Below are 27,823 nucleotides of genomic sequence, written 5' to 3' on the forward strand. Positions count from 1 at the left end.
CATCCAGGACCAGGATTCTGTCAAAGTTCTGAACCTTAAAGAGACACAATTTAAATGAACTTGGGGCTAAGGAATACAAAGAGTACATTGCATTTCAGTTTACAGCAAAGCAGAAACCTTGCAGTTTTTGCCCAGAAGTCAAAGCAGCTGAAACACAGCAGGCATTTCTCCTTCCATGTAGGAACAGACCACCCCTTGATCAATGACTATGCTGTGATTTGGAACTCATCTTCTCTAACAATAAAAATCTTAAGAGAAGACTCTTGGCAGCACTATTAATTAGAAAGGCAATTCAAGACTGCTGGACTAGTATGATTTTGTTAGTGCTCCACAGTGAAGCATTGTAGAAGCAATCACTTCAAAACCATCAATAGCAAGCAAAATAATGTTCAATATGCTCACTCTGCAACACAGGTCTTTTTTGCATTGAGCAAGTTTCAGAAAAGAAAAGTTGTCAATAATTAACCAACACAAACACCCACAGCTGAGGCCAACAACTCAATTAAATTCAAAGTTTATTCCAAAATTAATTTTTCTTTCATTAACAGCAGTAGGATGTTTTTCAAGATTATCACTTGTATCTTGAAACAAAACTTCAAAGATATTACATATTCACCTGAAATACATCATCAAACATTATTGAACCTGAAAGTATACAAAGAAAGTCCTTATTTCCTTTGGGTGAACAGTTACTGTAAAGTCTTCTGAGGTCTCTGTGCTGTTGAAGAACCCTGTAAAACACAAAAGCATTGGTTATTTATTAAAGCAGCTTTACTCAAATGGACATGTTGTTCTATCACATCAGTTTTAACTCATCCCTTCCCTAAAAGCTAGTATTTGAGCAGATTCTCCTCCCTAAAACTCAAAGTAGTATGGAGCCCAAGATGTACCCATTCATAATATTAAAATATACAACAATTTCTCTTGTTTTCAAACACGTGGCTCACACAGAAATTGTGAAATGACTCTTCATTTTACAGTCGTGCACCTCTTCTTCATCATGAATAAAAAGCTTGGAGCTGCAGGTCAAATTGAGCTCTAAACTCTCACCCAGCCCATTCCAAAACCTCTGCAAGCTTTTTACAGGGCACAATATGTATGTAAGTGACAGTAAGAACATTGTCCAAGCAACTAACTGGAATGAGAAATAAAATGAGGTCACCCACAGCATTGGATCTGAGTGTCAGCCCTAACTTGAATCACATCCATAGAGTCCTTTAAGCTGATTACAGCAGAGTTTTTTAACTGCAGCTATGAGTTTTTCTGCAGCACAGGCTTCAACTTAGATAAACACAACTCATCAGCACCTGACAAAATCAATCTATGTCACAAGTGTGAATTCATAAAGTAGCCACTTCTATCTGGACAAAGAAAACTCCAGAAAGATTCCAAGCTTTTTAACAGTTCTAGGTAAAACAAGCTATCAGATAAATACAACAGTCTGGTACTTGCAGGGAATCTGAGCTAAATGTTCCTACCTGCAGGCTGTGACAGGTACCAGGTCTGTCATACAAAACAATAATGCATTTCTAATCTTGCAATTTTAAAAAATATTTTTAACTAGACTAATCATCAAGCTTCAACAGTCCAATGGACACCAGCCACCTTATTCCACCTACTTTTGCCTGGATATTGCGCAGTCTTCCATTTCCAGCGCTCCAAAGTGTTCACATCCCAGGTGCCTGTGAGGGATCGCTCCTCCACTGCCACCACTGATCCCACTCCCTGTAGCAAAGACTGAGTAAAGAGAACACCAGAAATCAAAGGAGGCCTCATAGACAAGAGTATCAACTCACCAGCCTAGCACACAGTAAGACCAGAGAGAATTTTCAACTCTAGCATTGGCCTGTAATTGGAGTAGAGACTTTGAAAATCTGCAAGGTCGTGCAGCACAAGGGCAAATACAGATTGGCCAGGCTTCACACCAAGAAGCTGAGGTGCTGAAAGCTTCCTCTGCATTGCAGTACAGAGTCTATTAAAAGGGCTGAAACTCACACTCTCCTTTTTACTGAAACAGAGAATTCTACACATTGTTCCCCATGTTTCTGTCATGACAATCAAAATAATAAACTGCTGCCATGGAGTATAAAGTAATCTATTTCCATAGGAAAGATCAAATAAACATGAAACTGAAAAAAAGTGAGTACATGATGGAAGTGACAAAGATTGAACAACTCACAGAAATAAACTGTAGAGAAAAAAAAGTTTTCCTTTAACCCTGTCCAAGATTCATTAATTATAGGTTTTCAATATTCAACAATTTTCAATAACTAAAGAAACAACAAAACAGAATCCTACTCTCTGCACTGGTTAAGGTACTGCAGGAAGTGTTACACTACCAACAGCTCAGCAGAACCAGTCCTACCCATATTTAGCAGATCTTCATGCTGTGCCTATGGCAACTTCATCTGAAGCGATGGCTTCTGTGTTGCAAAGCCAAGTAAGAAAAAAAAGGCTCACTTCCCTCTGAGGTCAAGTTCTACTAATACATTTATATCCATCTTTTGTGTACTTCATTGTACACGGGATGTGGCATTCCAGAACCATTTCTCTCTGGAATAAAAACAACTTACTTGGTGGGTTACATTTACCTTTAGAAAGGTTACATTTACCTTTAGATCTACTATCACAGGCTGAGACAGCACAGGATCCTCTCCAACTTCATACAAGTGTCTAATTCTTAGCAGGACACGACTGAAATCTGGATCACCTTGCTGCTGTTCACCTTCAAAAGAAATCAAAATGCATATATTTTCCTACTTTAAAATTAAACCCAAGTCTTAAACTTTAATTTTTTAAACTTTAAACTCCCATGATTTGACCTTAGTTCCTCTTTTTTAAAATTGGCAAGAGGACTAATATCAGGAAATACCCACCTCCCACTTTGACAGGAATGTTACCAACAGGCATAACAAACTCATGCAGGAGAAATATTTTACTACTTGGGCAGAGAAATAATACAGCACAATTAACTTCCTTGATTGAGGAATTTAATGCTTTAAATAAATCAAAATACTAGCCACAGAAGAGAGAAAAAAAAAGAAAGCCAGCCTATTTAGGTGTAAAATCCAGCCACCTTTTGGAAGGCACCTACCCATGTGGATGCTGTGGACCTGCTCTACATGATTAGAGCTGTACCTCCACCCTGGAATGCTCAGGGTCTGGAGATGAAGATTAGGTGGCAGAGTTACAGGCAAGTCATGGACTGAATTCTGCTGAAGTTGTCGGGGTAGTTTTGGTTTATCTCCTCCTTTATGCAAAATAAAACAAAACAAACATTAAACAGCCATCACACACACAAGCCTGGCTAGGGCACTGTGGAAGGGTAAAGGGCTTTTTGTTTATTCTGCCAAGGCAGAGGCGAAATAGATGATATGCCTTCTCCTCCAAGGCCTTCCAAGATACTAAGCAGAAAGCAGCATGATTTTAACTGCTAGAAAAGTGTAGCAGAGCTTTCCATAAAACAAATTTCACTTCAGTTTGAAATTGCTATTTCAATACCAGGCTTCAGTTTTAGTTGATAAGGTGAACAAATATTTTTAAAAGAATAACTCAAAAATGGTCATTAAGGACTCAGCATCCAGGAAGCTGATATATGGTGCACTACCTACTTTGCACTAATTCCCTGTGTGAACATTTTGTTCTCATTAGATGCTTTAAAATTTATTTTCCTCTCAAAGTAGAGATAATTATATAACAAGAGAAACATTACATATACTTGGACAACATCCATGTTTGAAATTAATGCTAAGTAATTATCAGGCTCTAAATCTGTCTCCTAACTCACCACATACTAACTTTGTTTGCTTGAAGCCTGCATTTAAAAACTCAACAGCATAAATCAAAGCAACATAAACAAGCCATTCAGATGCTAAAGGTAGCACAGGGGACTGAATGATTACCTGATAATGCTCCAAACATCACTACTGGCCTATGCTCCAATGCCAGGCCACTTGTCCGATACAAAGTGTTGGTGACAGCCTTGCTTCCTAAAATAAGCCAGATTACAGGGCGAACCACTGAAGAGTCATTCAAAGTGAGATTGTTACTCAGGTCCCACTCAAGGTTGTTCCACAGTCTCCTGTGTAGCATCACCTGTATTGGGAAGGTAAATGTCACAACAGGAATCAGCCATCAGGCTTTACTTACATTATCAGCAGCCATGAAAGTATTCCCAGCTAGAAAAAGAAATACAAATTCAAACTTTACCTCAACTTGTCCATTCCCTTGACTTGACACACCATGAGCTCTTTCTGCAAGCAGCATCAGCCTTGTGGTGTCATCTTCTATGTAGGCAGTCTGGACCATAGGGTAATAGTTCTGCAAGCACACAGCAAACCATGCAGAGATAATATTAACACAGGAAACAGTACCAGAGAGCAAAGATAAGACACAGCTGACTTTGGATTACACCTTAGTGCCTACCCGAGCCACTGTGTTATTCACATATGCCTTGAATGGTCTTTTCTGCATCTGATACCCATTGTTGTCAGTGTAGAGAAGTTGTCTGGTGTTCAGACTTGTGCTTGTTCTTAGAATTGCTTCCCGATTGAATTCCAAAGGCCCAACGCTGTATTCTTGCTCTATCCTACGGCAGAGCAGCTTCCCATCGTAACCTTCTGGTACTGAATACAGCCTGGTGTACACTGCATAAATATAGTCCTGGGAAGTAACATTGCTATAAAATGAGAGGAAGGATGCAGAGTTTATAAGGTGGAGCACTTGACTGGTTATGAAAAAACTTGCAAGGCCCTCATGTCATCCTACACAAACAACTTTCTTGCCCATTTTCTATTTATTTCATGCACAATTATTTTTAATTTCAATTTAACTTTCAAATATACAGATATTCAACCAGAGTAGGTGATATCCTGTAAGTTTCCTTCACATTACAAGTGTAAGTAGGATTCTTCATTTCATTACAAAGGTTCTGTTTTTCTCAAAATTAACAACAAATTTAAAAATTATTATGACTCTCTAAGAAAGATATCTACATTGTACAGAATACATGCATTTTTTCAATCTGGGTGACATCAACTTTGATGCAAGAATTCCACACTACTTTCCAAAGGTCCTTCTCAACTACAATCCTTGAGCAATGCCATGCAAAGCCAAAGGCTTCAACCAAACAACCAGACTTAAAAGGGGGTGAAGGGTTTCTAGACTGATATAATTTTACCAGAGAGAACAGTTAGTTCATCAAGGGTCAGAGTGACCTTATAAAGGATTCATTTCTCCATTCTCTAATTTGCTTTCAAGATAGATATTCACAGTTATGAAAATGTATCATTTTGACAAATTTCCATCCATGTAAGCTATTAGCTGCAATATTCATTGAGTTCTACAGAACCAGTTTCTCAACAGAAGTTGCATTAAAAAATGCACCACAAAGGATTACCCTAAATAATCTCCACATCCCTCCCTCCCTCCTGCTGCAGTATGTGCTTCAGAAGTGGGTCCATGTGAACCTCAGGAAGTTCAACAAGACCAAGTGCAAAGTTCTGCACCTGTGTCAGGGCAATCCCAAGCACAAACAGGCTGGGCAGAGAAGGGCTGGAGAGCAGCCCTGAGGAGAAGGAATTGGGGGTGTTGGCTAATAAGAAACTCAACATGAGCTGGCAAATGTGTGCTCACAGCCCAGAAACCCAAACTTGTCCTGGGCTGCCTCCAAAGCAGCAGAGCCAGCAGGTCAAGGGGGTCATACTGCCCCTCTGCTTCCCTTTCAGGTAACCCCACCCAGAGAACTGCATCCAACTCTGGGGCCCTCAACGTGGGAAACACAAGGACCTGCTGGAATGAGTCCAGAGGAGGGCTACAAAGAAGATCAGAGGGCTGGAGCATCTCTCCTAAGAAGACAGTTTAAGATTGCTCAGCCTGGAGAAGAGAAGGCTCTGGAGAGACCTCAGGGCAGCTTTCCAGTACCTGAAGGGGACCTACAGGGGAGCTGGAGAGGCACTTTTGACAAGGGCATGTAGTGATAGGACAAGGGGAAATGGCTTTAAGCTTAAAAAGAGTAGGTTTAGATAAGATGTTAGAAAGAAATTCCTTGCTCTGAGGGTAGTGAGACACTGTCACAGAGAAACTGTGGATGCTCCATCCCTGGAGGTGCTTCAGGCTCTGGCTCTGGCCCTGAAGGTTGGATGGGGCTTTGAGCAACCTGGTCTAGAGAAAGTGTCCCTGCAGAGGGTTTGGAACTGAATCTTTACAGTCCTTCTAATACCAACAATTCTATGATTCTATGATTTACAGGAGGTGCTTCCTCAGCAGCACATTCAGCAGATGTACAATAGCTCTTTTGTCTAAAGCCTAAAGAGTACAAATACACAGAGCTCACTGTTTAGGAGTAACTGTACAGAAGTAACCTCATACACATCCAGACATTCCAGTGAAGCTGTAATGGTGCTGTACCTGTAGAAATACTGCCTTATCTCTGTCATCAAGCTTCCAGACATCACTTCCAACCCCACTGCTTTTGATACTGGAACAGCTGAAGTATTTGGAGCAAACAAGTAATTATCTGAAATGGGTCCTTTCTTTGTGTCTCCATTTACATGGTACTCAAGGAACTCCTGGGTGAACTGGACAGTCTGGTTGGTCTCCCTGAGAATCCACAGAAGAGTAAAAATTATATAACTTACAAACACATTTTGTACATGATAAATGCAAAGCTGAACAGCAACGGGAACGAGGCAGAAAATGTAAGGACAAAAAAACTGTTTCTTCACAGTGGATTGATTTTGTGAGACTGAATAAATGAGAACAGCAAAGAACTAAAGTGCTTCCCATTAAGATACATGTCAGTTTGTAAGCAAATGGAGTTTCTATGTAATTTTCTATTTTTGTAGAAGAGAAACATCTTAAGATTAAACATCATCTATATTATCTCATTGTTTTGATGCCAGAGTTGCTCCAGGATTAAAACTACCCATTTCACAGGAATGAGATACACTGCACTGCTCCAATGAATAATTAGGTTCACTGAACTTTGTAGCTAGGTAAAATCAGAATGATGCAAGTTTTCATGTCTAACACTGGAACAATGAAATCAACAGGATATCAACATTTACAATCACTCACTACCTACTGTATCTCCTCCTCTCTCCACTGAAGCTTACAGTTTGCTATTCATGACTTATTATCACAATTTTTAGAAAGTCATATGAAGGCAATTTAAGATGCTGCTCTCAGCTACCTGCTCTGCCTTTGGCAACTTGCTGTGAAAACAGGAAAAATCACTTAAACTAGCATATAAATTTATATTGCTAAACATTTTATCTCGTGTTAATGCAGCTACCCACAATTTGTAATAACTGAGGAGAATATCCAAGTGTTTTCCACTACTTCTCTTATGAGGCACTTTCAGTGCAGGGGCAGGATCTAGAACTTCTAACTGTTGCAGTTGAATGTAAAGGGCTTCCCAATTGAAGATCCCAATTTCTTTCAACCTTTCCTCTCATTCTGACCTGTGAGGCCTCATTCTTTCCCATTATCCCAGTGTGAACTTTCTGAAACTCAAGCATTTTGAGCTTGTCTGAAGGCTTGTGAAGAAAGTGAATATTTCATTTCCCCTGCATGCTGAATTCCAGCTCTTGCTGCTTGCCAGAACAGGATGGAAAAAACTGGAATCTGAATTTAGATTTTTGTTCTTCCACACTATATTTCTCATAGAATCTGGAGGCAGTTATGGTCTGGAGGCACTCTGAGAAAATACTCCAGGGCTCTTTAAGTTAAGGTCCAGCTATACTTCTAAAACTGATTTTAATGATACTGGACAACAAGTTCTTGCTCTAGGAGGCAGAATTATGAACAAAACTGCAAAGGTGAAAGAGGTCTAGCCATCACCATGGCAGTGTAAAAGGGGTCAAATATTCCATCAGTATATAATAGGTGACAATCTGAATCCTGAGCAGGCAAAATGCAGCACAACTGCACTGAAGCTGAAGAAATTGGGCCAATTCGCATCAGCTGAGAGAGACCACCTGAAAACCTCAAATCTCATCTAAATCTTGATAATTCTTCCATTTTTCCTACCTGATTAAATGGAAATTCCTTAGTTAAGTTTCCTTTCAGAGAGTTTTGTAGCTTTCTATCACAGAGTGATATGGGACTTGTAAAACACAACTTAGTGTAAGCTCTTACTTTATCACTTAAGGCTCATTGTGCAGCCATAGTGTATGTGCTTCTTACTAATTTTTAATAAAAATGCACATTCACAACCCTATTTTGTTCCAAAGTACACTGAAACTCTGCCGATATACTAGTTATTACTGTGATATGTCATCTCAGACCAACTGCAAAGTTAAACAGGGCAACATCACAGAACTAGTATGGAATTCTGCCTGTGCTAGTGCTGAAGTGTCCTGTAAAAAGAGGGCATGTGAAGCAGGGATAAAAAAGAACTTTAAAGACCATAAAGAACATTTTGTTGAGTCTTGGAATTAAGACACATAATACAAATCCTTGCACTTATTTTTATGAATTGTTTTTAAAAAATCTGAAATGCTATTGAAAGAAGCAGGCAATCTCACCTGTCTGTAATGCTGTGCATCAGGTTTGTGTTTTGGTCAAACACGATCTGGTAGCAGCTGTTAACCACAGGAAACAACTGCTGCCTTTGCTGCCCTGCACGAGCCAGGTCTCTCCGTTTGTACTTGACTGAGCTCCCAACAAAGGCAGGCTGCTGACCTTCCAAGGGTTTAATACTGTATTTTCTGTAGCTCAGGCCACTTATTGCAACTAGAATATACAGATCATAGGTAGACTGGGACTCCACGGAGCTTTGAACCTGTATATTAGCACACACAAAAATGCTTCATTACAGAAAATTAATTAGCAAGGCAATTACCTTCATGTGTTGTAAGCCCTAAATTATAAAAATTAGCTTCTACTTTAGTAAGTTTTTAAACATGCCATTCTTATAATTCTAAATTATAATGTAGATCCACGCTGCTTTTAATTGGGAGCCTGGTGAACTTGGATTAAGCTGAGCCTTTCTAGTGAAGCATGACCACGTGCCAAGCCAAAGAGACTGATGGTTTGCAGATGAAGGCAGTGTGGTCTCATGCCACCACATGCATAGGAACAAGGGACAGCTGCTGTGCCCCAGTACCTGACTACAATGTGCCTTCATGCATGGTCACAGTGGTAAGCCACAGGTCACAGAAACTGTGCAGCTGGCAGAATCTGCTGAGCTACCTGGCATCTCAGGGACAGAGGGGAGCATCTGGAATTGTGCCAGGCCTCTTCAGGCCTTATGTGCAGGAAGCATTCCTGGAGATTTATCAAGCCCCTGATGGTGATGCATTCTGTACAGCAGATGCTCCTGAGAAAGGCCAGTGCTAGCTCTCACTTGAGGCCACCTTCTTCCCTCCCCTGGAACAGCTGGCTGTGTCTTGGAGCTTGGCTGTGACAGAATGAGCCATCAAATGGCAACTGACTGACACCAGTATCTAAGACCTACATTTCTTAATTCTCTTCTTCTCCCTCCCCAAGGCAATCTGTCAATTGCTCAAACAGGGCTGTCAATTGGAAGGCAATGATTCAACATAAAAGGATTTATTTGAAACAGTGTTTTTTCACAGAAATAAAAATAAGGTAAGAAGCACCAGGTCACATACAGCAGACATGCAAAGGACAAACCAAACACACCACAAGAGCAGCAAGTCCTTGTAGAGAGTAAAAAAAGTGTCTCTGTTGAGACAACAGACAAGCAAAAACAACCCTTGAAGGACAAGTAGGAAAATCCAACTTCAAGAGGAGGTAGAATCAGTTAATGAAAACTGACAAGTGAGAAAAAAGTAACAGAAAGAAACAAAGTTGAAGTACCTGTGCTGGCACAGAACGCCCCAGCTCATCATACACACTCATTGCCTCACTGCTGACAGAAACTGTGACAAAGGTAGTGATGTTCCATGCCAGTGGGTTATAGACAACCACATACAGGTCCACATCTGCAGCACCTTTGTGCAAAGAAACAAAACTTGTAGTCACTACATGATGTATTTTTAAAATGTAGTATTAAAATGTATTTAAGGAATCTGTCTAGGTACAACTATCTTACAAAATTTCAGCATAAAACCCTGCAGTAAAACTTCATGATTGAAAAAACGAAAATTTTTTACAGTCCTTCATTAAAACCTCTTCTGCTTTATTCTTCTATTCTCTGCCCAATCAAAAAAGACCATGTATTCAGAAAAAGACACCTGAGTTGAATGTAAATGCATTTAGTGAAGATAAGCTGCTTACAACTCATTGTCATGCAGTATTAACTTTATCAGTTATACAGAAGATCAAATGAGAAGCCTCATTTAAAAACAGCCCTGTAAAAATCCAAATGGGTCTGCTGCACAGCCCACGGCACTGCTTACATCTGACTGTTTAAAAAGTTTCCAAAGTCAAGATAAAAGGGAGTGTACAGTCTTTAGAACAGACTTCTTAAAAATCCTTTTACATTTTTTACACAAGCTGGCGGTACATTACAGCAAGAACATTTCTTGACTCTGACTGTGCTCCTTATCATGTAATGCCCTGTCGCAGAGTAAAGTTAGCTTAGTGACTACTCTGAGCAGCACCTCTTCCTTGTATTACACTGAAGTCTGAACCTGAGAGCCAGGTCTAATAAATGCACTGAGGTAGAGTTCTGTCTAACATCAGCTGAGAAATCCTGGGTGTCAGAAGGCAAACATGATTTTCTAGCCATGGTTCATAGAACTTCAATGTACATAATATGTTGATTGTTTTGGAGGAAAACATGATAGCTTTCATAAGGTTGAAAACTAGAAAAGCTGTGCAAAAAGTACCTGGTTCTCCTGAGTCTTTAGTGTAAACAGAAGAATAGACCTCTCCATTCTTCTTTGCATTGTTGATATCAAAGATTATGGAAGCCATTAGCTTCTTTACGTTGAGCATTCCATACATCAGGTTATTCATGTACATGTCCTTCACCTTGGGAGACTCTGTGCCTGTTATACCATCGTGGTGCTGGACCTTGCATTTAGAAGTAATTGAAAGGTGCAACAGAATGACAACTTCAGGTTTGCATTTGTGTTAACATGATAGTCAACTAAACTTCTTACATACAACTTAAAACAATAAGAGATGACAGCTACATTCAGAGGCAAAAACCAAACAAGTTACAAAAACCAAGAATGCAGCAAATATACTGTAACAAGACAGGTTTTTCATTTCATACTTAGATCTGGTCATTACCTTAGGAGACAAAATAATTACTGACAGCAAAAGCACTGAGGACTGCAAATGGTTAATGATACAAGGCTAATCACTTAGGTGTTGGACTTTGAAGAAACAAATTTGTCCTTCCTGCTCTAAATTGCAGAAGTAGAGATTATCAGTAGTTTTCGATTAGTTCAATTTTTCTTTGGTTTTTATTTACTTTTAAGAACAATTTTGTAAATAACAAAACTAACACTAAGAAAAGGAATTTCATATGCAAAGTTTGAAACCACATACTCTTTCACTGGTTGAAGAAAACATTTGCCAGTAACCATGATGCATGGTTAAGGGGCTGAAGTCATGTTTCAAGACAGTTTTTTTGAAAAATTGCTTTATTTTTACTTATGGCTTGCAAAAGAGAGGGAAGTTATTTCCAAAAATATAACAGCAACTTTGAGACACTCCAGGTGAAATGCTTATGCAAACTTTTCATTTGGAAAATAAACCATTTCATTCAAAGTAGAAAATAAATCAGTCCTTACCTCTGAAACTGCCCATCTAAGACTCTGGAGTTGCTTTAAGGCTTTACATTTGCATACAGAACCTTCTGGGTGTTTCTGGACATACTGTGTGAAAAAGGATTCTCCAGCATAAAGCAGTGAACTTGCTCTCCTTGCAACTCCTTTTAATGTGCTCCGAGAAGTATAAAACCCAGTCCATGCTTGGAAGGGCTCTGTTTAGAGTGGAACAGATCCAATACACATCAAAATAAACACTTCATTTATCCTACTGCTACTACTGTTCAGCTTCTTACATGAATCCTACTGGGGATTTACACAGCAGCCATCAGGTAGAAAGGTCACAAAGCCTACAAAGAAACTCAGCCAGGAACATGCATTTTGAAAAACTATCATCTCTCCTACAGGCCTAGTAACATGCAAGCTTGATACAAAGCCAGTGGCAACCAAGTTGGCCTGTGTTTATGGAAATTTCTTCCTTGTGGATCTGCACAAAAGAATTTTTGAAGTTTCACTTAACCATGTATTATGATTAGTTGTTAATAAAATACATTATAATCTTTGGTAATTGCTTCATACACACACTAAATTTCAACCTTTCAGTCAAAGGGATTTAGCTTAAATTTTATTTCTTCACACTGGAGTAGAAATAGTGATGTGATGACTCCAGACTACTGCAGCACTTCAAACTACATCAAAAGATGCCCTCAAGTGGTTACTGGAAAGTATTTCAACATTCTGTTTGTGTTAATGTTTCAGTAGCCCACAGACTGAAATAGGAAAACAATTATTTGTTTAAAACCTTCAAAACTTTCCTAGGGGTGGGAGTGTGTGCTTTTTTGGGGGCTATTTCTTTTAAAATACACTAGTGAAATATAGGTTTTCCAAAAAGAAGTTGCAGAAAGTGTTTTCCAAAGAGCATACATGCAAATGTAATAATCTGCTATCAGCCCAAGATCAAAGGCAACAATTAGAAAATAGGATCTTTAGCTCAAAAAACTTATTTTTGGACTGAAAAGTGCTAGAAGTTTCAACAGAATTAATTGAGTTTTAGCTTTAAACATTACAAGCAGAAGAACCACACATATGTATCAGCACAGTACAACGAATGCAGAGCAGAAGGAAATACTTATCTGGGACTTAAAACTTGAGTTTCCATATATCATAAGTGACACTGAGCCCAATAAGTGACTCACAAAAAAAGGGCATAGCAAGAATAAGAGAGGATTAATCATCAAGAAGCAAAACAGCATGTGGGAGAAAGTGCACTCAAATCTATACTGCAATTGCCAGGCACAGAAAGTCATTTGGGGAAAAAACTGCATCTCTGTGTGGGCACCCAGCTGGAACTCTGAAGGTGCTGCTATTATGCAAGCTAATAGCAATTGAATCCTGCAGGCAAATTATGCCAAAAGATAAAGGAAAGAGCCCAGATGTGAAAGGATATTAGCAGTTAGAACTGGCAATGCTTTTATCAGTAAGTTGTTAGGTATGATCCCTAGAGGGAGTTGAGGGAGTCAGGGATCAGTCCATGCCATGATTCACAGGAAACAGTGGTTATTTTTATTCATTGAAAAGTTAACAGACACATTACAGAACAGTCTGAAATATATGCACACAGCCAAAAATGTGATGAAGCAGTGGTAGCTACAATTATACAGAAAGGTGTTCTAATGAAATCAATGGGATTTTAATAATAAACCAGGCAATAAAATAAACTGATGAGTTTGGAAATTGAGAAATTGACTGTGTCTTCTCTCTGCATACTTTGACATGAGGTCTAAAAGGGTAACTTTATTGGGGAAAAGGGGAAAAGAATTAAAGAGATGTTGGGTATGGCATGAATTTTTTTGTATTTTTCTAGTACTTTTCAGCTCTGCTTGAAAAGCTAAGTCAGTGCAGCATGCAAGCAACAAGGAGCAGCAAAGAAATTTTGTAACACTGTATTACAAAATTTCAGAAATTCTGACCATATTTTTACTTGTTTAGACTTCAGTTGTAAGAGAATTCTTTCCCACCCCAGAATTTCAAACTGTTTTTCTTTAATGAAAAAGGCAAGACTTTCTCCTACAGGAGACTTTAGGGGTTCATCTACATTAGTATTTTGTTTGGATCAGGTCATCCTTACCTAGTATGCTTTGCTTTATAGAAAAGATTGGATTTGGAGCTCACAACCGGATTCCTGATGGATGCAACAAGCATTAATGGGCATTCAAGTCTATATGACTATAGTAGAAACAGGTGATCCCCCAGCCAGGGAATAATGTGCTCTGTCTCTGATTAAGAAGGCTGAACAATTGCTTTATTAAGCTATACTATATTACACTAATACTATACTAAATTACATACTAAAAAGATATAAAGAATACTAAAGAGATGCTGAAGAAAAACCTGAGACTGTCTGAGACAGCCAGGACACAGCTTTGACCCAATGGGTCAAGGAATCAAAACAACATTCACTGGTGTCCAATTAACAAATCACTTTGGCTAAACAATGTCCATAACACAATCCACATGTGCCAAACAACAGGAGCAGTGAATAGAGATAAGAATTGTTTTCTCTTCTTCTCTGAACTTCTCACTGCCTTTCCCAGGAAAAATCCTTGGAGAGCTTGTGCCTGCTGCTCTCTGTGAAGAGAGCTGAGGCCACATATGGCTAGATTATAAATTTCCTACAATTACTTAGTGTTGACAATTACAATAGTGTTGACACCAAATCCTTAACATTGACTGTTTCACTGTGGGAACCCCCTTCCAGTGTAGTAACACAGAACTACCCCAAGAGCTTTCAGATTGCCTTGGTCCCTTGGTTACCTGTAGCTTCCCCAGACATTCACAGATCACTCCACATCACATTTTCCACCTTTGGTCGAAGCTATGCATAATCCAGTTCTTTTAAACAGTAAAAATGAGACATTGTTCTATTTGGCCACACATCCATCTTTTTTACACAACTAAGCTGGGATCACCTAGTCTGTTGATGACACCTCATAGAGCAAACAAATCTTACCAGAAGGCACTTTTCTTCTTTATTGCTCTTTTTGCCTTATTAAAATTTTACATATGTACCTTTGAGGCAGACATTAGGCAGCTGTGAACTTCATTACCTGTTGAATATGGAAGAAAGTCTTGAGAGTCCCGAGTTTCCCATGTAAGATTCCTGCTATAGACTGCTTGGAAGTAATCACTGACAGTGGCATACTGGACAGACACTCCAAACTCAGCAGAATGCTTGTTGATATAATCCACCAACAGGTCCATGTTAGAGTACTGAACAGATGCATTAAAGAACTGTTTGTCACAGCCCTGAAATTCCAAACACAGAACAGCCAAATCACTTTGGTCAGATAATTAGGGAGGATCATTTTTAACATTAGTCTATGTTCCAGGGGTATTATTTTGATTTTGACTGCCCATGTAACTGATATTAGTTACAAAACTATCAAGACTGGGCAGGGTTACTTGCACAGATTGTCTGTAATCATGGAAAAATCATAAAAAAGCATAGAGTTTTAGAACCATATATTCTCTCTACTTCTTTACATAGCATTATCACAAGCACAGAAACCCATACGTTTTCTTAAATTACTGCAAAACTGTGGGTTTGCATCTAGATGTTAGGGGTTTATTTGTACTGTTAAAAATTTCTCAGTCCAGCACAATTTTCACTATAGCACAACTACAGAGTGTTAAATTCTACTTCTCACTCTCTAAAAAAATAATAAATGCAATATAAGCAACAGTGTCATAAACACAGGAGAAAAACAAATCAGTGACTCATCAGTCAGAAAAAGTTCTTCTTTGTAACAACAGATATTGTGGGGAAATAGTCCATAAAGAACGCACATAATTTAATATGGTAATTATGAGACCAGAAGCACCCATCAAAATTAGAAACCAAACTGTACATTCAGTTTAGGCAAAGTTATTCTTTCCTAAGGACTTGAAAACAGCAAGAGCACATCAGTGCTGTGTGTACATGTAGGATGTAATTAACACAGCATATTGCTGAAGAAAGTGTTTGGATGACCAAGCTGGGATACGCTTGCCTATGGTCCTAGCTAAAATACAAAGACTCTAAAAGAAAATGATTACACATCTGTTAGGAAAGACCATGTCTACCCAAGTGTCACACACTTTCCTATAATGCTACAATTTTGTCAACACTAAGTTATGTTGGGCTAAGCAGTTAAAAAAGAAGATCATTTAAATAGACAAAGCAAGGGGTAAAAAAAGGAAGCAATGCTGTAATATATAGCTATGCAAGAGGTTATCTTTACATTGAGTAGGGTGTAAATATATTGAGTATTTTTTCTTTCTTGAGTAGGATGGAAGACTTGATAGACAACTGGCAGGCTATACAAGGAAATTTTAAATATCATTATTAGTCAGTCATTTGGACCACAATTATTAGAAAAACACTTCATGTCACGTGGTTTGTACCAGCATTTCTGCAGTACCTGCTGCAGCAAGAACCATCCACTCACACCCTGGTGTGTACCTGTCTCTTCTCAAGCAAACACTGACCAGGCACTTACCCATGGCCACAAGACGTCCCCTGTCCGGAACCAGGCTGCTCTTTCCTTGATGTTTGCCACCATGGTTTGTGCATACAGGTGGAGGTTGGCATCTGTGACAGGGAGACTCATGTTTGGATAAACACCATCTTTTGGTGGATCTGGGAAAGTTGCAAGTCCATTCCAAAAAAATCCTGACCTAAGTTGAAGCAGAGAGCAGTAAGCTGTAAACAGGATTTACTCAACTGCGAAAAACACATCAAAAGGTGCTGGAATAAAATGGGAGTAAGAGGCAAAAAAATCAGTTTATATTCATTGCTAGTATGTAGGTTTAAGTATTTATTTGGGGGTGGAGGTAGGGGAAGAGTCTCCAGTTTTCTTTCAACACTCTGCAACTTTTCAAGTCCCTGCTGCTTGCTGGCATAGAACAAAGAAACCATAGGTCAAACCAGCAAGCTTTGTAACAATGAGGATGCTCCCCCAGGTAGACTTGATTTTCAAAGAGTATTTTACTGGATAAGCCAATAAACAAAATAAATTTTTCAAAAGTTCTCAAATTTCTTCACAAAATTAATGGCAATTTTTTGTTGCTCTAGTTTATACTGGCACAATAGACACAACCTCAGCTCAAGATAACGCTGAAAATCTCCCATAGAAAATCAGTTAGCAATAGCAAATTCCCTACTGAGCTTCCTGGAGCTTTCAAATCTTTATTTCCAGGCAGAAAAAAAACCCCAGTCCTGCTTTGGACATTTTCTATTTACAGTAATTAATTTGTTTCACATTTTTATTCTATTTTTTTTAATAAGGACTGACATTGTAAGTAAGTCACTGTATTTTAAGTAGATGAAAGCCATACCTATGTTTCAAGCCTCCTGGTATAAGAAAACAAGTCTGTCAATATTTAGAGGTATTTTTAATGCCTGCCAGTACCAAGTGCCACTTTTGAGAATTCAACTGTTAGGTACTGAGCAAACTTCTTTATTGTGGTGGAAAGCTGAGGATGCTTAATAACTCTTATTCAGATCAAGAATCTAGACATCTCCTGGACCTACCACAGGTCAGGAGAAAGCAGTAGGATACTTTTGAAAGAAAACAGTCAAAGAAAATGTTTAAACCCCAATAACATAAACTCTCCAAAGTGAACAACATTTCTGCATATTTAGGAAATCTTTGGACCTGTTTGAAAAAGGTAAGTGTGATGGAGTACAGTAACTGTACTGATCCATAACATGGGTGAAGATCTCCTGTCTTGCAGATAAGGAAGGAGAGCCCTGCCACACAAACTGAAGCTTCTGGAAAACAAAACAAAACAAAAAGGTAAGAAACCATTACCCTTGATGACATTCACAGAAATACATCATTTACAACTTAAGACTTCAGAGTTCCCATCTTCCCTTCCACCACTTCTAATACTTGTAAGTGTTTTTTTCTGAAGATCCAATGCCAATGGTATCCTAGGGAAGGTCACACACTATATACAGGAGGCCACATCAGTGCCTCTTTCCATTAGAATTGATGCAGGAGAGGAGGCAGCAGAGTGCCAGCACATTAAAATCCAGAGATAAGCCTGGTTTATCACAGCTTTTATACCTCAGCTGTTTCAATGGAAGCTGAACACCTATAAGCTAGAAAAGATCCAGATGTAATCTGACTGCACTGTAGTAAGTGGAAATCAATGTTTAACTGATGTTAATGTTTAAATTCTACTGAAGTAGAATGTTACTGTTTTGGAAGCCTTCAGATTCTTAAGGGCCAGAAAAAAAATAGCTGGGCAAAGATTGTCAAAAGGTCATAAAAGATTTTAACAGAAAGAAAGAACTGCAAACCACTGCAAACACAAGGTGGTAGGTCCAGGCTTCACTAAATTCAACATGAATTCTGTTTTCTTCAGAGACACTTGAGTTCTACCCAAGATTCATAAAAACTGCCTAGTGCCCAGAACACAGTGGTGAATGCCCCATATTTTCACTTCATATTAAAGTAGTGAGTAAAACTGATGGCAGATCAGGGTCCAACAGAGTGATATGAAAAGCATTTATTGTGTATGGGACACTGCGCAAGAGAAGGCAGAACAGGAAAGAAAACCTGAATTCAGCAAAACCATGACTAGCTGCCACTTTAACTGACCTAGTATCATTAATTTTACAGGCACAAATAAATGTCCCAAGCCTGACAACACTGTGCCCAAAGGTTAAAAAAACCCCACCTGCTCACATAAAACCCAACAGACACAAGATTGCCTAAGGGAAAGCTAGAACTCCCAGATGTCTCTGCTTCAAACTCTCTTAATTCAGTGTCCATTTAGACTTGCCCATTTGCCCACATTTTGTGTCTTCTTCAGGCTAGATTACATTTTATCACTGACCAGAAGTCATGAAGATATTAATTGACCATATAATACAGATTTAATGTTTCACTATCGTCACATGCAATCAGCATGTCCCATTTAAACAAGAAATACCTACATTTTCTTGCCCAGATGACAGAGATTCTTATCTTAATGTCATGTTTTAGATTACTGTAAGTAGAGACCAGCAATGGTTTCATTCCTAGGGGTATTTTTACCTTGTTTTTCTGCATGTCAGCCTTCAGATCATAGTCAATACGAGAAATAAGATGAGCATTGAAACCAGCCAGAGCAAAAAGAGTTGGTGTTGTAGCTGAAGCTCCAAAAGGATCAACATGCCAAGAAAACTGAGGCCTGAAGCCAAAAGTTTCATACAAAAACCCATGACCTTCTGCAAAGCAAAATTTGTTTAGGTTAGGAACACTTCTAAAAGTTAATTTCCTAAGTTTAATAGGGATATTGTGATACAGGTAAGCACTTAAAAGATAGCTTCTTGTTGCTGTTTCCCAAAGCATTCAAAGTTTTGGGAATTTAATCATTCACACCAAAAAGTTTCATACTGACAATGTTTACATTGTTATGCCAAGTATAACTTATTAACATTATAAAAGATTACAACAAAAAGGAATTATGATTAGAAACAGGTCTTGGAAAAAGTACATAGCTACAGATTAGGTTAAGGCTAATAGCCAGGTTGGAGTCTGCATGAAAACAACAACCTAGGGCTTAGTTTAAGTTTGCTTAAAAACCATAAAACCCATTCTCAGAAAATTTTAGTCTCATATTAATGACAAAGGGACAGGGAAGCAAGCCATCCACTAAACAAAACTAGCATGAATATGATTATCAGTTACATGAAACTAAAAAAGACAAAGGTTAATAGTGAACTTGATACTTGATGTTATTTACAAGTAATGTTACTAATTTAGTTACTAATGTTACTAATATAGAAATGAGTATTGAAGAAAGAAAGCCCCGAACTAGGAAAGCCCAGACAATAGCATGAACCCAGAAAAATCATTTGAATCAAAGTAAAACTACCAGGAAAGCAGTAGATTTTATTTGGAACTCAGGTATATTGCACTTGGATACTCATCATTAAAAAAAAAAGAAAAAAAGGAAAAAGAAATTGCAGATCATTATTTCATAGTTACAGAATTATGCTCAGAACTATCTGAAAATACAATCATATCCTCTCTGGAATAACTCTATTTCAAATTTTAATATCACATTTGAATAAGTGAGGCTGCAAGGCCTCTTCCCACTTCATCTTTCCCATGGTTAATGTCTTCCCTAGCTAAAATATTCACAATGTGTTTCAGTATTCTGATAGAGACATATTTGAAACAGGGTTTTCTAGGCTTCTCCAAAACACTGGAATTCTGGACAGACAATAGAAGACATGAAATCTAGACCACAAATGTCTGCACTGGCTTTGTCCTCTCAACTTGAACTCCACATAATCAATTTTCTTTGTACGTACTCATATTGAATAGAGGGTTCAGGACAAACAAATGAGAATTTTAAAATACATTAATACTTTTGTTCCTGGCTAATAAATTACCAAAATTGAAATTTCTTTTTTAAAAATAAAGATTATGTTTACACAGAATGAAATGTTAAATTAGAAAGAATGTCTTTTTCAGCTAACTACAATGTATAGAAAAGCTGTGTTTGTGTTTAACAAAAGGACTCTTCAATCATTTTAGTATTTTATTTAAGAAGTCCTAGGTTCAGTGCTCTAAAGCCCATAAAGCAACCTTTGAACACGGAAGTCAGATGAGAGGAAAAAAGTTCACATCTCCTCCTCCTCCTCCTCTTGGCCATAGTGTACAAGATACAGAAGCAGCTGCTAATCCTGAGCTCCTGATAAACACTGACAAGGAACAAGGCCAGTGGTGCTGTGCAGTCAGATGCAGAAATAACAGAAGTGTTTTCTGCCCCTTTGGTGTCCCATGTAGAAATACCACAGCCCTGGCACAGCTTCCATCAGCCATGGCAGCTGGTGCTAACACATCCCCTCCTGCTACACCCTCCTGGCACAGAGCAGACATCTCTAGCACAGAGGTGGCATCAATTATCCTGTTTCTGTTTGCACTGACCAAAGCAAAGAAACCCATGAACTAAAACAGTCTTTGAAACATCAGATGGACAGGTGTAACATACAAATGTTAAATAAAAAAGTTAGAAGATTAAAATGGCAAACAGTGCATCTCTTGGAAATATTTTCTAACAGAAAACGATGATGATTACAAATGAGGGATGATGATTACTTCATCAAGGAAGTCTTTCAACTCATTTTAGTTGACCTCAGTGACATTCCCTGTGCCCCTTTCTGCAGAATACCTTGCCTAAACAATACAACTTCCCTGCACTCTGAATTGCTACCAGGTCTTTTCCTGAGGAGTGTTTCATACCCTCAATTTCACCATAACTATCTTCTCAGGAACTTTGCTCTCAAACACACACACAGACAAAAGGCATCTGCTCCAAACAAGTTTCTACCTGACAAACCAGCTTTTGGTAACCTTTGTTACCAAACCTTTGCTGCAGAACTGTCATGTCAAAACTAATGGGTTTTTGTTTAAGCAACAATTTTTATACGAATAATACTTTGGCTAGTAAAAAATAAGAAATGCTTTAATTAGTTCTTAAGAAGTCAGAAATTAATAGCAATTTTGGAGGGGAAAAAATGAAAACCAAACAAAGCCTCCAAGGTCACTACAATGAAAAATAAAAGTTAAATGCAAATATGCATACCCGTCAACTGTAAAATCTGATCATCAATTAGTGTCACAGCTTCATCATGCATCACTTGCCCTCCAATGACAAATTCCAGTCGTCCCTCCTGAAGCAACTGATGGACCTATGATATTGAAATTAAGACACAGAATGTAAGCATCATTTCAGTCTTATCCAAAAAGGCTGCCAATTCATTTGCTAGCACATTACCTAGACACAACATTTGTCAAGAAGGCACCCAGGAGAAAAAGTGAGATAAAAGTGAGATACAGGGCTGTCTGTACTGAGGCTATCTAAAGGAGAGTAACAGAGAAAAGAGGGATTTCCATGTGCTGCACAGTGCACCGATTTATCCAGCTTACACTGAAACCAGGTAACAGGAACAAAGGATGCCAGGTAGGCATTGACCTTTTGGTGTTTTTCAGTAGTGCTGTTACTGTGCCTTTTTATACTGCCTGAACACCAGGCACTGCTCTGGCAGCAGCCTGTAATCCTGCCTCAAGGCAGCTAGAGCTGGAGGATTAAACCAGGAGATGCTAATGCTTCTCCCAAAATCTTCCTCCTGCTGCATCCAGCTTGGCTTAGGGAAGGCACTTGGTGGCTGGATGAGGGAGCAATGGAGCCCCAGGCAAGCAGTAATACTCAGGGTATTAACTGGAAACTAGATCTCTGGGATGCAGACAGACAGTGCCATCACACCATGGCCACAAACATCTCTCCTCACTCCCTATGCATCTATCTTGCCCTTGGGGCACAGACAAGTTGCTCAAGACAGAATGCTTTATTAAGAAATAGTTATTCCACAGGTTTGCCTGCCTGAATAACCCACTGATAACCTCAATTTCTGGTCTTTTTCCTAGTTAAAAAAATGTCAGTATATTACAACCTGCTCAACTTTGGTGGTGGCTTTTTTTTTTTTTGGGGGGGGGGGTAGGGTTGGGTTGTTTTTTTCTTAGGGGGAGGGGGGGAGTTTAATTTCAGCTCCTAGAAACAGATATGCTGACAAGTACAGCCTTCAGCAAATGCTGGATGAAGAGGGGGGTGGTGTTTGGAGGGAGGAAGGAATAGTCTATGTCCCTTTCTAAAAGCATCAGGAGTCTTCAGGTTTTATTTTAGTTACTTCAGAAATTCAGAGATATCTCAAACTTCCAATAAGTAAAGTTTATGCAAATATGTATTTTAATCCTCAACATTTTTTTTTTAATCTGTCATGTAGGATGCCATTTTTAGAGCTATTATGTTTATTTTCCCAGGAACCTTCAGTGTCTACTCAGATAGGATGCCAGATTGTCAATTTTGATTATAATCATTTCTCTCCTTCACAATGTTGTGAAAACGCTTCAGGGCTCAGCATTCCTAAATTAGTTCCAGCCGACTGTGGTGACTGATTAGCATGCTGGGAGACCAGATAACTGATATCTGGTGTCAGCACAGAACTGGCCCTGACCTACATGAAAAGAATCTGTAATTATTATTCCCCACTTGGATGGATGTCCAAAATATACCTCTGATCCAAACTTGGGGCCACAAAAATGTTTTTTTAATGTAAGTTTTGTGGAACCACTGAGTGGCTGGAAAAACAAGAAAAATAATTCAAGTAATTTAAGTAATATCCAATCTTCTGTCTCCCAAAAAAAGAAAATAAAACAGTATCTGTACAAGAGAAGCGCTTTTTCTGATCAGAAGGGGGCAAAAGGAAGGAGGAATGGAGGAAACAGAAGCAGTAGTACTATAAGCAGCAGCAGCATTCTATGGTTTTAGGATGTATCTGTGATCCTTGGGACCATACTACCATCAACTCATGCCTACAAACCAGACAGAAGTGGCTACACATCTTTTTTTTCCTCTAGTTAAAGCATGCAGACATCAACCCACAGTAAGGAGGTAGGAATGGTTCACACAAGAAAATTCAGTGTAAATAACATGTGCTAAGAACTGCAAGGTTCCCATCTAGCTGAATACTGCTGCAGTACATTTCACTCTTACATATTCTCTTGTCTGAATTGAAAAACCAACTTCTGTACCTCTTCTCTTCTGTGGAAGAGGTTTTACAGCAACCTCTGTGAGCCAGAGAGAAGTTTGATAAGAGGATCCATGTTTACCCCTGAAAGAATTTTCTACCAAGGTCATTGACATAGAAACCAAGAAAGAAAGAAGGATAAATAAGAGAAAACTGCAACTGTCTGTTCCAATAAGCACCTTCTTTATCTTTCATGACCAATGAGTAAAGTGTAAATTTATGAATGTTGTAAGAATGTATAAAAAACATGCATGCTAGAATAAAAACAGGTTTGAAGCCTTCTGAAAATGGAGTGTGTTGCTTTGTATTGTGACCATCTCAACTATGACACCCAGGCTGTACCTTTTATTAGTCTTTAATGCTATAGTTCCAATACAAAGCTTCAAAACAACACTAGAATTAAATCCTAGATGCTTCAAAACAAACTAGAATTACATCCTGTATTCCAAGCAAACCACTAAATGAAAAAAAAAGAAGGGAAAATTAAAACCAGAATGCCTATACCACAGAAAATCATTAATGCTAGAGTTCAAGTGGAAAAAGCAGGGCAGTAACCAGAGTGACCTAATTTCAGGGACCAATACTTACAATTTGCTAATGTTAAAAACATATCATTTATCTGCAAATTAGAGTATTAGAGTTTCAAAGTTAGACACATAGGTTTAAGAGGAATTTAGTTCTAAACATTTTAATTTTGAGAGAAGAAACTATAAAGTAACTAGAGAACTGACTACACAATGCGTAAAAGCAACAATTACAAATAATTAGGCAAAGAAACTAAAGCCTGAATCATTGGTACTAATTTTGCACTACTAAGGTCAAACATGACCTTCTGGATTCCACATAACATTATTCTTCTGGATTCCACATAATAGCAGGAATAGATATTAGAAACATGGGCCTTGACTTTACATTTGGCCTGTAGCAGCAGAGCTTACTTGAAATAACATCAGCTCACCTTTGAAAGTTGGAGGACTTCCCTGTCCTTCTACAAAGCAGTTCATATGCTGTTTTCTTCCCCACTTACAGTACAGTTTTCTAATTAAACAAATCTACAAGAAAATTGTCCTACAACCGGGCAGAGTTTACAGAATATGGGCAGAGTTTACAAACATTCTAAACTACCGACACCCAGCAAAGTCTCTCCTGCAAAGATCAGCTGTGCACAGGCTGTTATTTGAATACAGAACGTAACAGAAGATTCAGAATAGTGAAGAACTATGTGAAGAACACCAGACAAGAGGTATGGTTTTTGCACAATGCTTCAAACATCCAGAACTTTAAACAAACTGAAATGTAAAGAACTGTTGATAGGCTCCTGGTAACAAAACAGACCGTGGAGTTCTAAGTGCCCATGGGAAGTTGCACCTGTACACCTTTTGGTTTTAGGATCCAAAATAAACAACCAGCTGCTAGCCTATCAGTCTAGTCTTTGATTCAGCATGTTTGTTTCATGTCAGAGGAAAGAAGAAGTGACAAATAAAACTCCACAATGACGTTACTAGAAAAAAATCACTGCCATTAAATGTACAGCCACTACTTTGCACACTATGTGTGCTTACAAATGGCAGGTTTTTGAGCAGTACTTGACTGCAAAGAACAAAAAGTTCCTTCTTGTGAGCAGTGATAGGTGGCGGATGTTTTAATGGATATTGGTGCAGCCTGTTTCAGGTTCACCCACATCTCAAAGTAGCATGGCCCCAGATAAGTAAGTTGCTATGAAACAAGAAATGTAAAGTGTAAAAAATCTTCAGTGCAAAGGTTACTACCTCCTACTGCTCTCATCTATAGCTGGGGTTTAACCTCTTGCAACTGCCTTTAAAGTCCTTTAAGTCCTAGATTCAGAGGCAGCTTACATCAGACCTGGGTAAAAAGTAAATGGTGAAGTACTTTGCCCCTATTTATCCCCTGAAAAGAGTGTGGATTCTTTGTTAGCAGGAAGCATGGCTCCAGTGCAATTTACCTGCTGTTTCTGTGTATCTGTGGCTACCATATCCCACCAGAGTCGAAAGAATTCCTGCTCCACTGCAATAAATTTACGCTGTTTTCCTTTCATCAGCTCTTCTATAACGGTAGTGTACACATTCGCTGCGTAAGCGTGCATGCTTTCCTGAAAGAAAAGAAAAAGTAAATAAATTCTGTTTTACCTAAATTAAAAGGGCTGTTTTAAGCACTCATTGGGCTTGAAAAGAGAGATATCAAAAACCTCACATTTGCTGCACGCTTCCCTTGTAGCCTCAGAAAGATCGAGTTCTGTCTACATACAGCCTTTGGCCCTTCTGCCTCAGAAAACATCCTCCTGACTGGGGACCTGACTAGATCAAGGTGTAGCTTCTCCCAAGAGCAGTACCAATATCAGCTTTCTTTCAGACACACTAGGAATGGCTTACTCTGCTCCTAAGTGTTCACCTTAAATCACTGATAGTATTTTGCAGCACCATAAGGACCCCACATGCACACTTCATTCTCCCATTCCAGCTCCTCTTTTGACGGCCTGAATTACCAGAATTGCTTCTTCAGAGCAAGTGTGACTCTGTGCTGCGCATTACCAGTACAATGCAGTGATGCATCTACTGTAAACTGAACTATTATGAAAAATAACTCTATTTTGTTTGATGTTTTAGGATAGAGTAAAACCAAGCTGGTAAAAGAATCTTAGAATGAGTTCAACTGTTGACACAGAAAGTGTGAGATTTTATACATCTACCCTATTTCACTCCTAAAAACATCTCTATTCCAGAATGAGGCCTATGGACCTTTACTGCAATGCAAATATGACAGCTGTACCCATCAAATAATCTACCATGGTGTTATATCCTATGAAATGGTATCAAATTAACAACACCATGTTAATTTTGAAGTTGTGCACACAAGGAGATACTTTTTGTACACTTACCTCGACCAGAACAACTTTTGTTGACCAGATCATCTTCCACCTTGTACTTAATCTTAAAGGGATAGAGAATGTCTAAAGACAACAGCCAACATCCTAGGATTCCCTGAGATGTCTGTCTTTCCTTGTAACAAAGTTATCTGCATGTTATTGGACAGTTAACACTTACCTACTTAAACAACTGGTACTTAAGAACACCTACCACAAAATGTACATCCTAAAGTGGCTGACACATAGATCTCTCCCCACTGAAAAACTAATGGACATGATATGTAAAACATGAATGCAGAGTTCCAGTTTAGGTAAATTTCCAACATGAAAATTACCATTTGAAACAAGGAGATGAGGTAATAATCCAAATCAGAAATTGACTTTTCCTAGCGCCTTGCTTTCCACAAAATAAACACACCTTTGTAAAAATGCCCATGCCACTAGAAAAAGGAAAATATTTGACTGTAGGAGGAGTGGCTTAAAATACTGTTTGGATTATCTAAATAATTTCTTCCACAATTATTTTCCCATTGGTTCATAAGAGTTTTTGGAAATCAAGATTATTAGATACTTGAAACAATGTGAAATTTTAACTAAGGATTTGAAGCTTTAGTTTTGTGCTCTCTTATGCAATTTCTGAGTATGACTTTGAAGTATTAAAGGAGAAATTCACTAATCTTTCCTAAAAAGGGAAGACAAAATAACATGCCCAGCAGAGATAGTGGGTGAGTCACTAGCTCCTTTTTATTAGTTAGGCCAAATGCCATTTCACTCTAGTGAGTGAAGTATCTGCAGCATCTTTCACACATAAAGGAAAATAATTCATAGTAATGAATGACAGAAGTCTTTCCTGGGGTTTTGGCTTTGTAAAAAGATAAACGTAAAGACCACGAAAAACTGCCACATAATCAAAGCCCCATCAAACAGAATTAAGACTTTCCATAAAAACAAACAAACAAACAACCCCATCAGGAGCATCCTGCTGAACACAGGCGCACACAAACCCACAGCCCAAGGGCACGGCTCCTACGCTAACCATGCGTCCTCCAGAGGAGGATCCCGAGCACCAGGGGACGGCGGACACCCCAGGCCAGACTCGGGGCAGGAGCTGCACCGGACAAGGATTTGCGCGTTCCTCCGTAGGCGGCGCGCCCCGGGAGCCCCGGGAGCCGGCGGCGCCCGGCCCCGTCAGGCGGCTCCAGGCAGCCCTGCCTGCGGCTCAGCCCCGGCCGCAGCGAACCCTCCCCAGCCGTGCGGCGCCCCCGCCGACCTGCACCGTGTACACCCAGCCGACGTCCATGTGGCTGTGGGCCACCACGAAGGCGCGCAGGTCGCCGGCGGCCCGCGGCAGGAGGGCGAGGAGCGGGAGCAGCGGCAGGAGCAGGACGCGCGGGGCCGCCATGGCTGCTGCGGCGCTCCCGCCGCACTTCCGCGTCCCGCGGCACCGCCTCCCCGAGCAGAACGAAATAAATAAATAAATAAAAGGAGGGGAAGGAGTCTCCGCTGAGCGGGAGGGCTCCGGAGCCCGAGGGGTGGCTCCGCCTCAGCCCCGAGCGGCGCTGCGGGGGTGGGAGAGCGCCGAGGCCGGCGGTGAGGGGCGGAAAGCGCAGCCCCTGATCA

At 39.3% G+C, this 27,823-nt stretch overlaps 1 protein-coding gene across 1 annotated transcript; it reads right to left on the reverse strand.

The window, feature by feature from the left end:
- Positions 1–498: 498 nt before the first annotated feature.
- Positions 499–27,743, reverse strand: MAN2B2 (mannosidase alpha class 2B member 2). The gene is made up of 19 exons (XM_071447226.1): positions 27,474–27,743; positions 25,283–25,429; positions 21,318–21,423; positions 18,776–18,948; positions 17,387–17,502; positions 16,229–16,406; positions 14,798–14,996; positions 11,715–11,905; positions 10,800–10,986; positions 9,826–9,959; positions 8,529–8,785; positions 6,409–6,600; positions 4,426–4,678; positions 4,210–4,320; positions 3,903–4,095; positions 3,095–3,250; positions 2,613–2,725; positions 1,620–1,737; positions 499–731 (listed from the first exon to the last, which is right to left on the reverse strand). Exons 1-19 carry the CDS (start codon positions 27,603–27,605, stop codon positions 637–639), a joined length of 3,051 nt encoding a protein of 1,016 aa, XP_071303327.1. The 5' UTR covers positions 27,606–27,743; the 3' UTR covers positions 499–636.
- Positions 27,744–27,823: the final 80 nt, after the last annotated feature.

Source organism: Agelaius tricolor, unplaced genomic scaffold (assembly GCF_023055355.1).
Source record: "Agelaius tricolor isolate 1412-34295 unplaced genomic scaffold, bAgeTri1.0.p SCAF_24, whole genome shotgun sequence".
Classification (NCBI taxonomy): Eukaryota; Metazoa; Chordata; class Aves; order Passeriformes; family Icteridae; genus Agelaius; species Agelaius tricolor.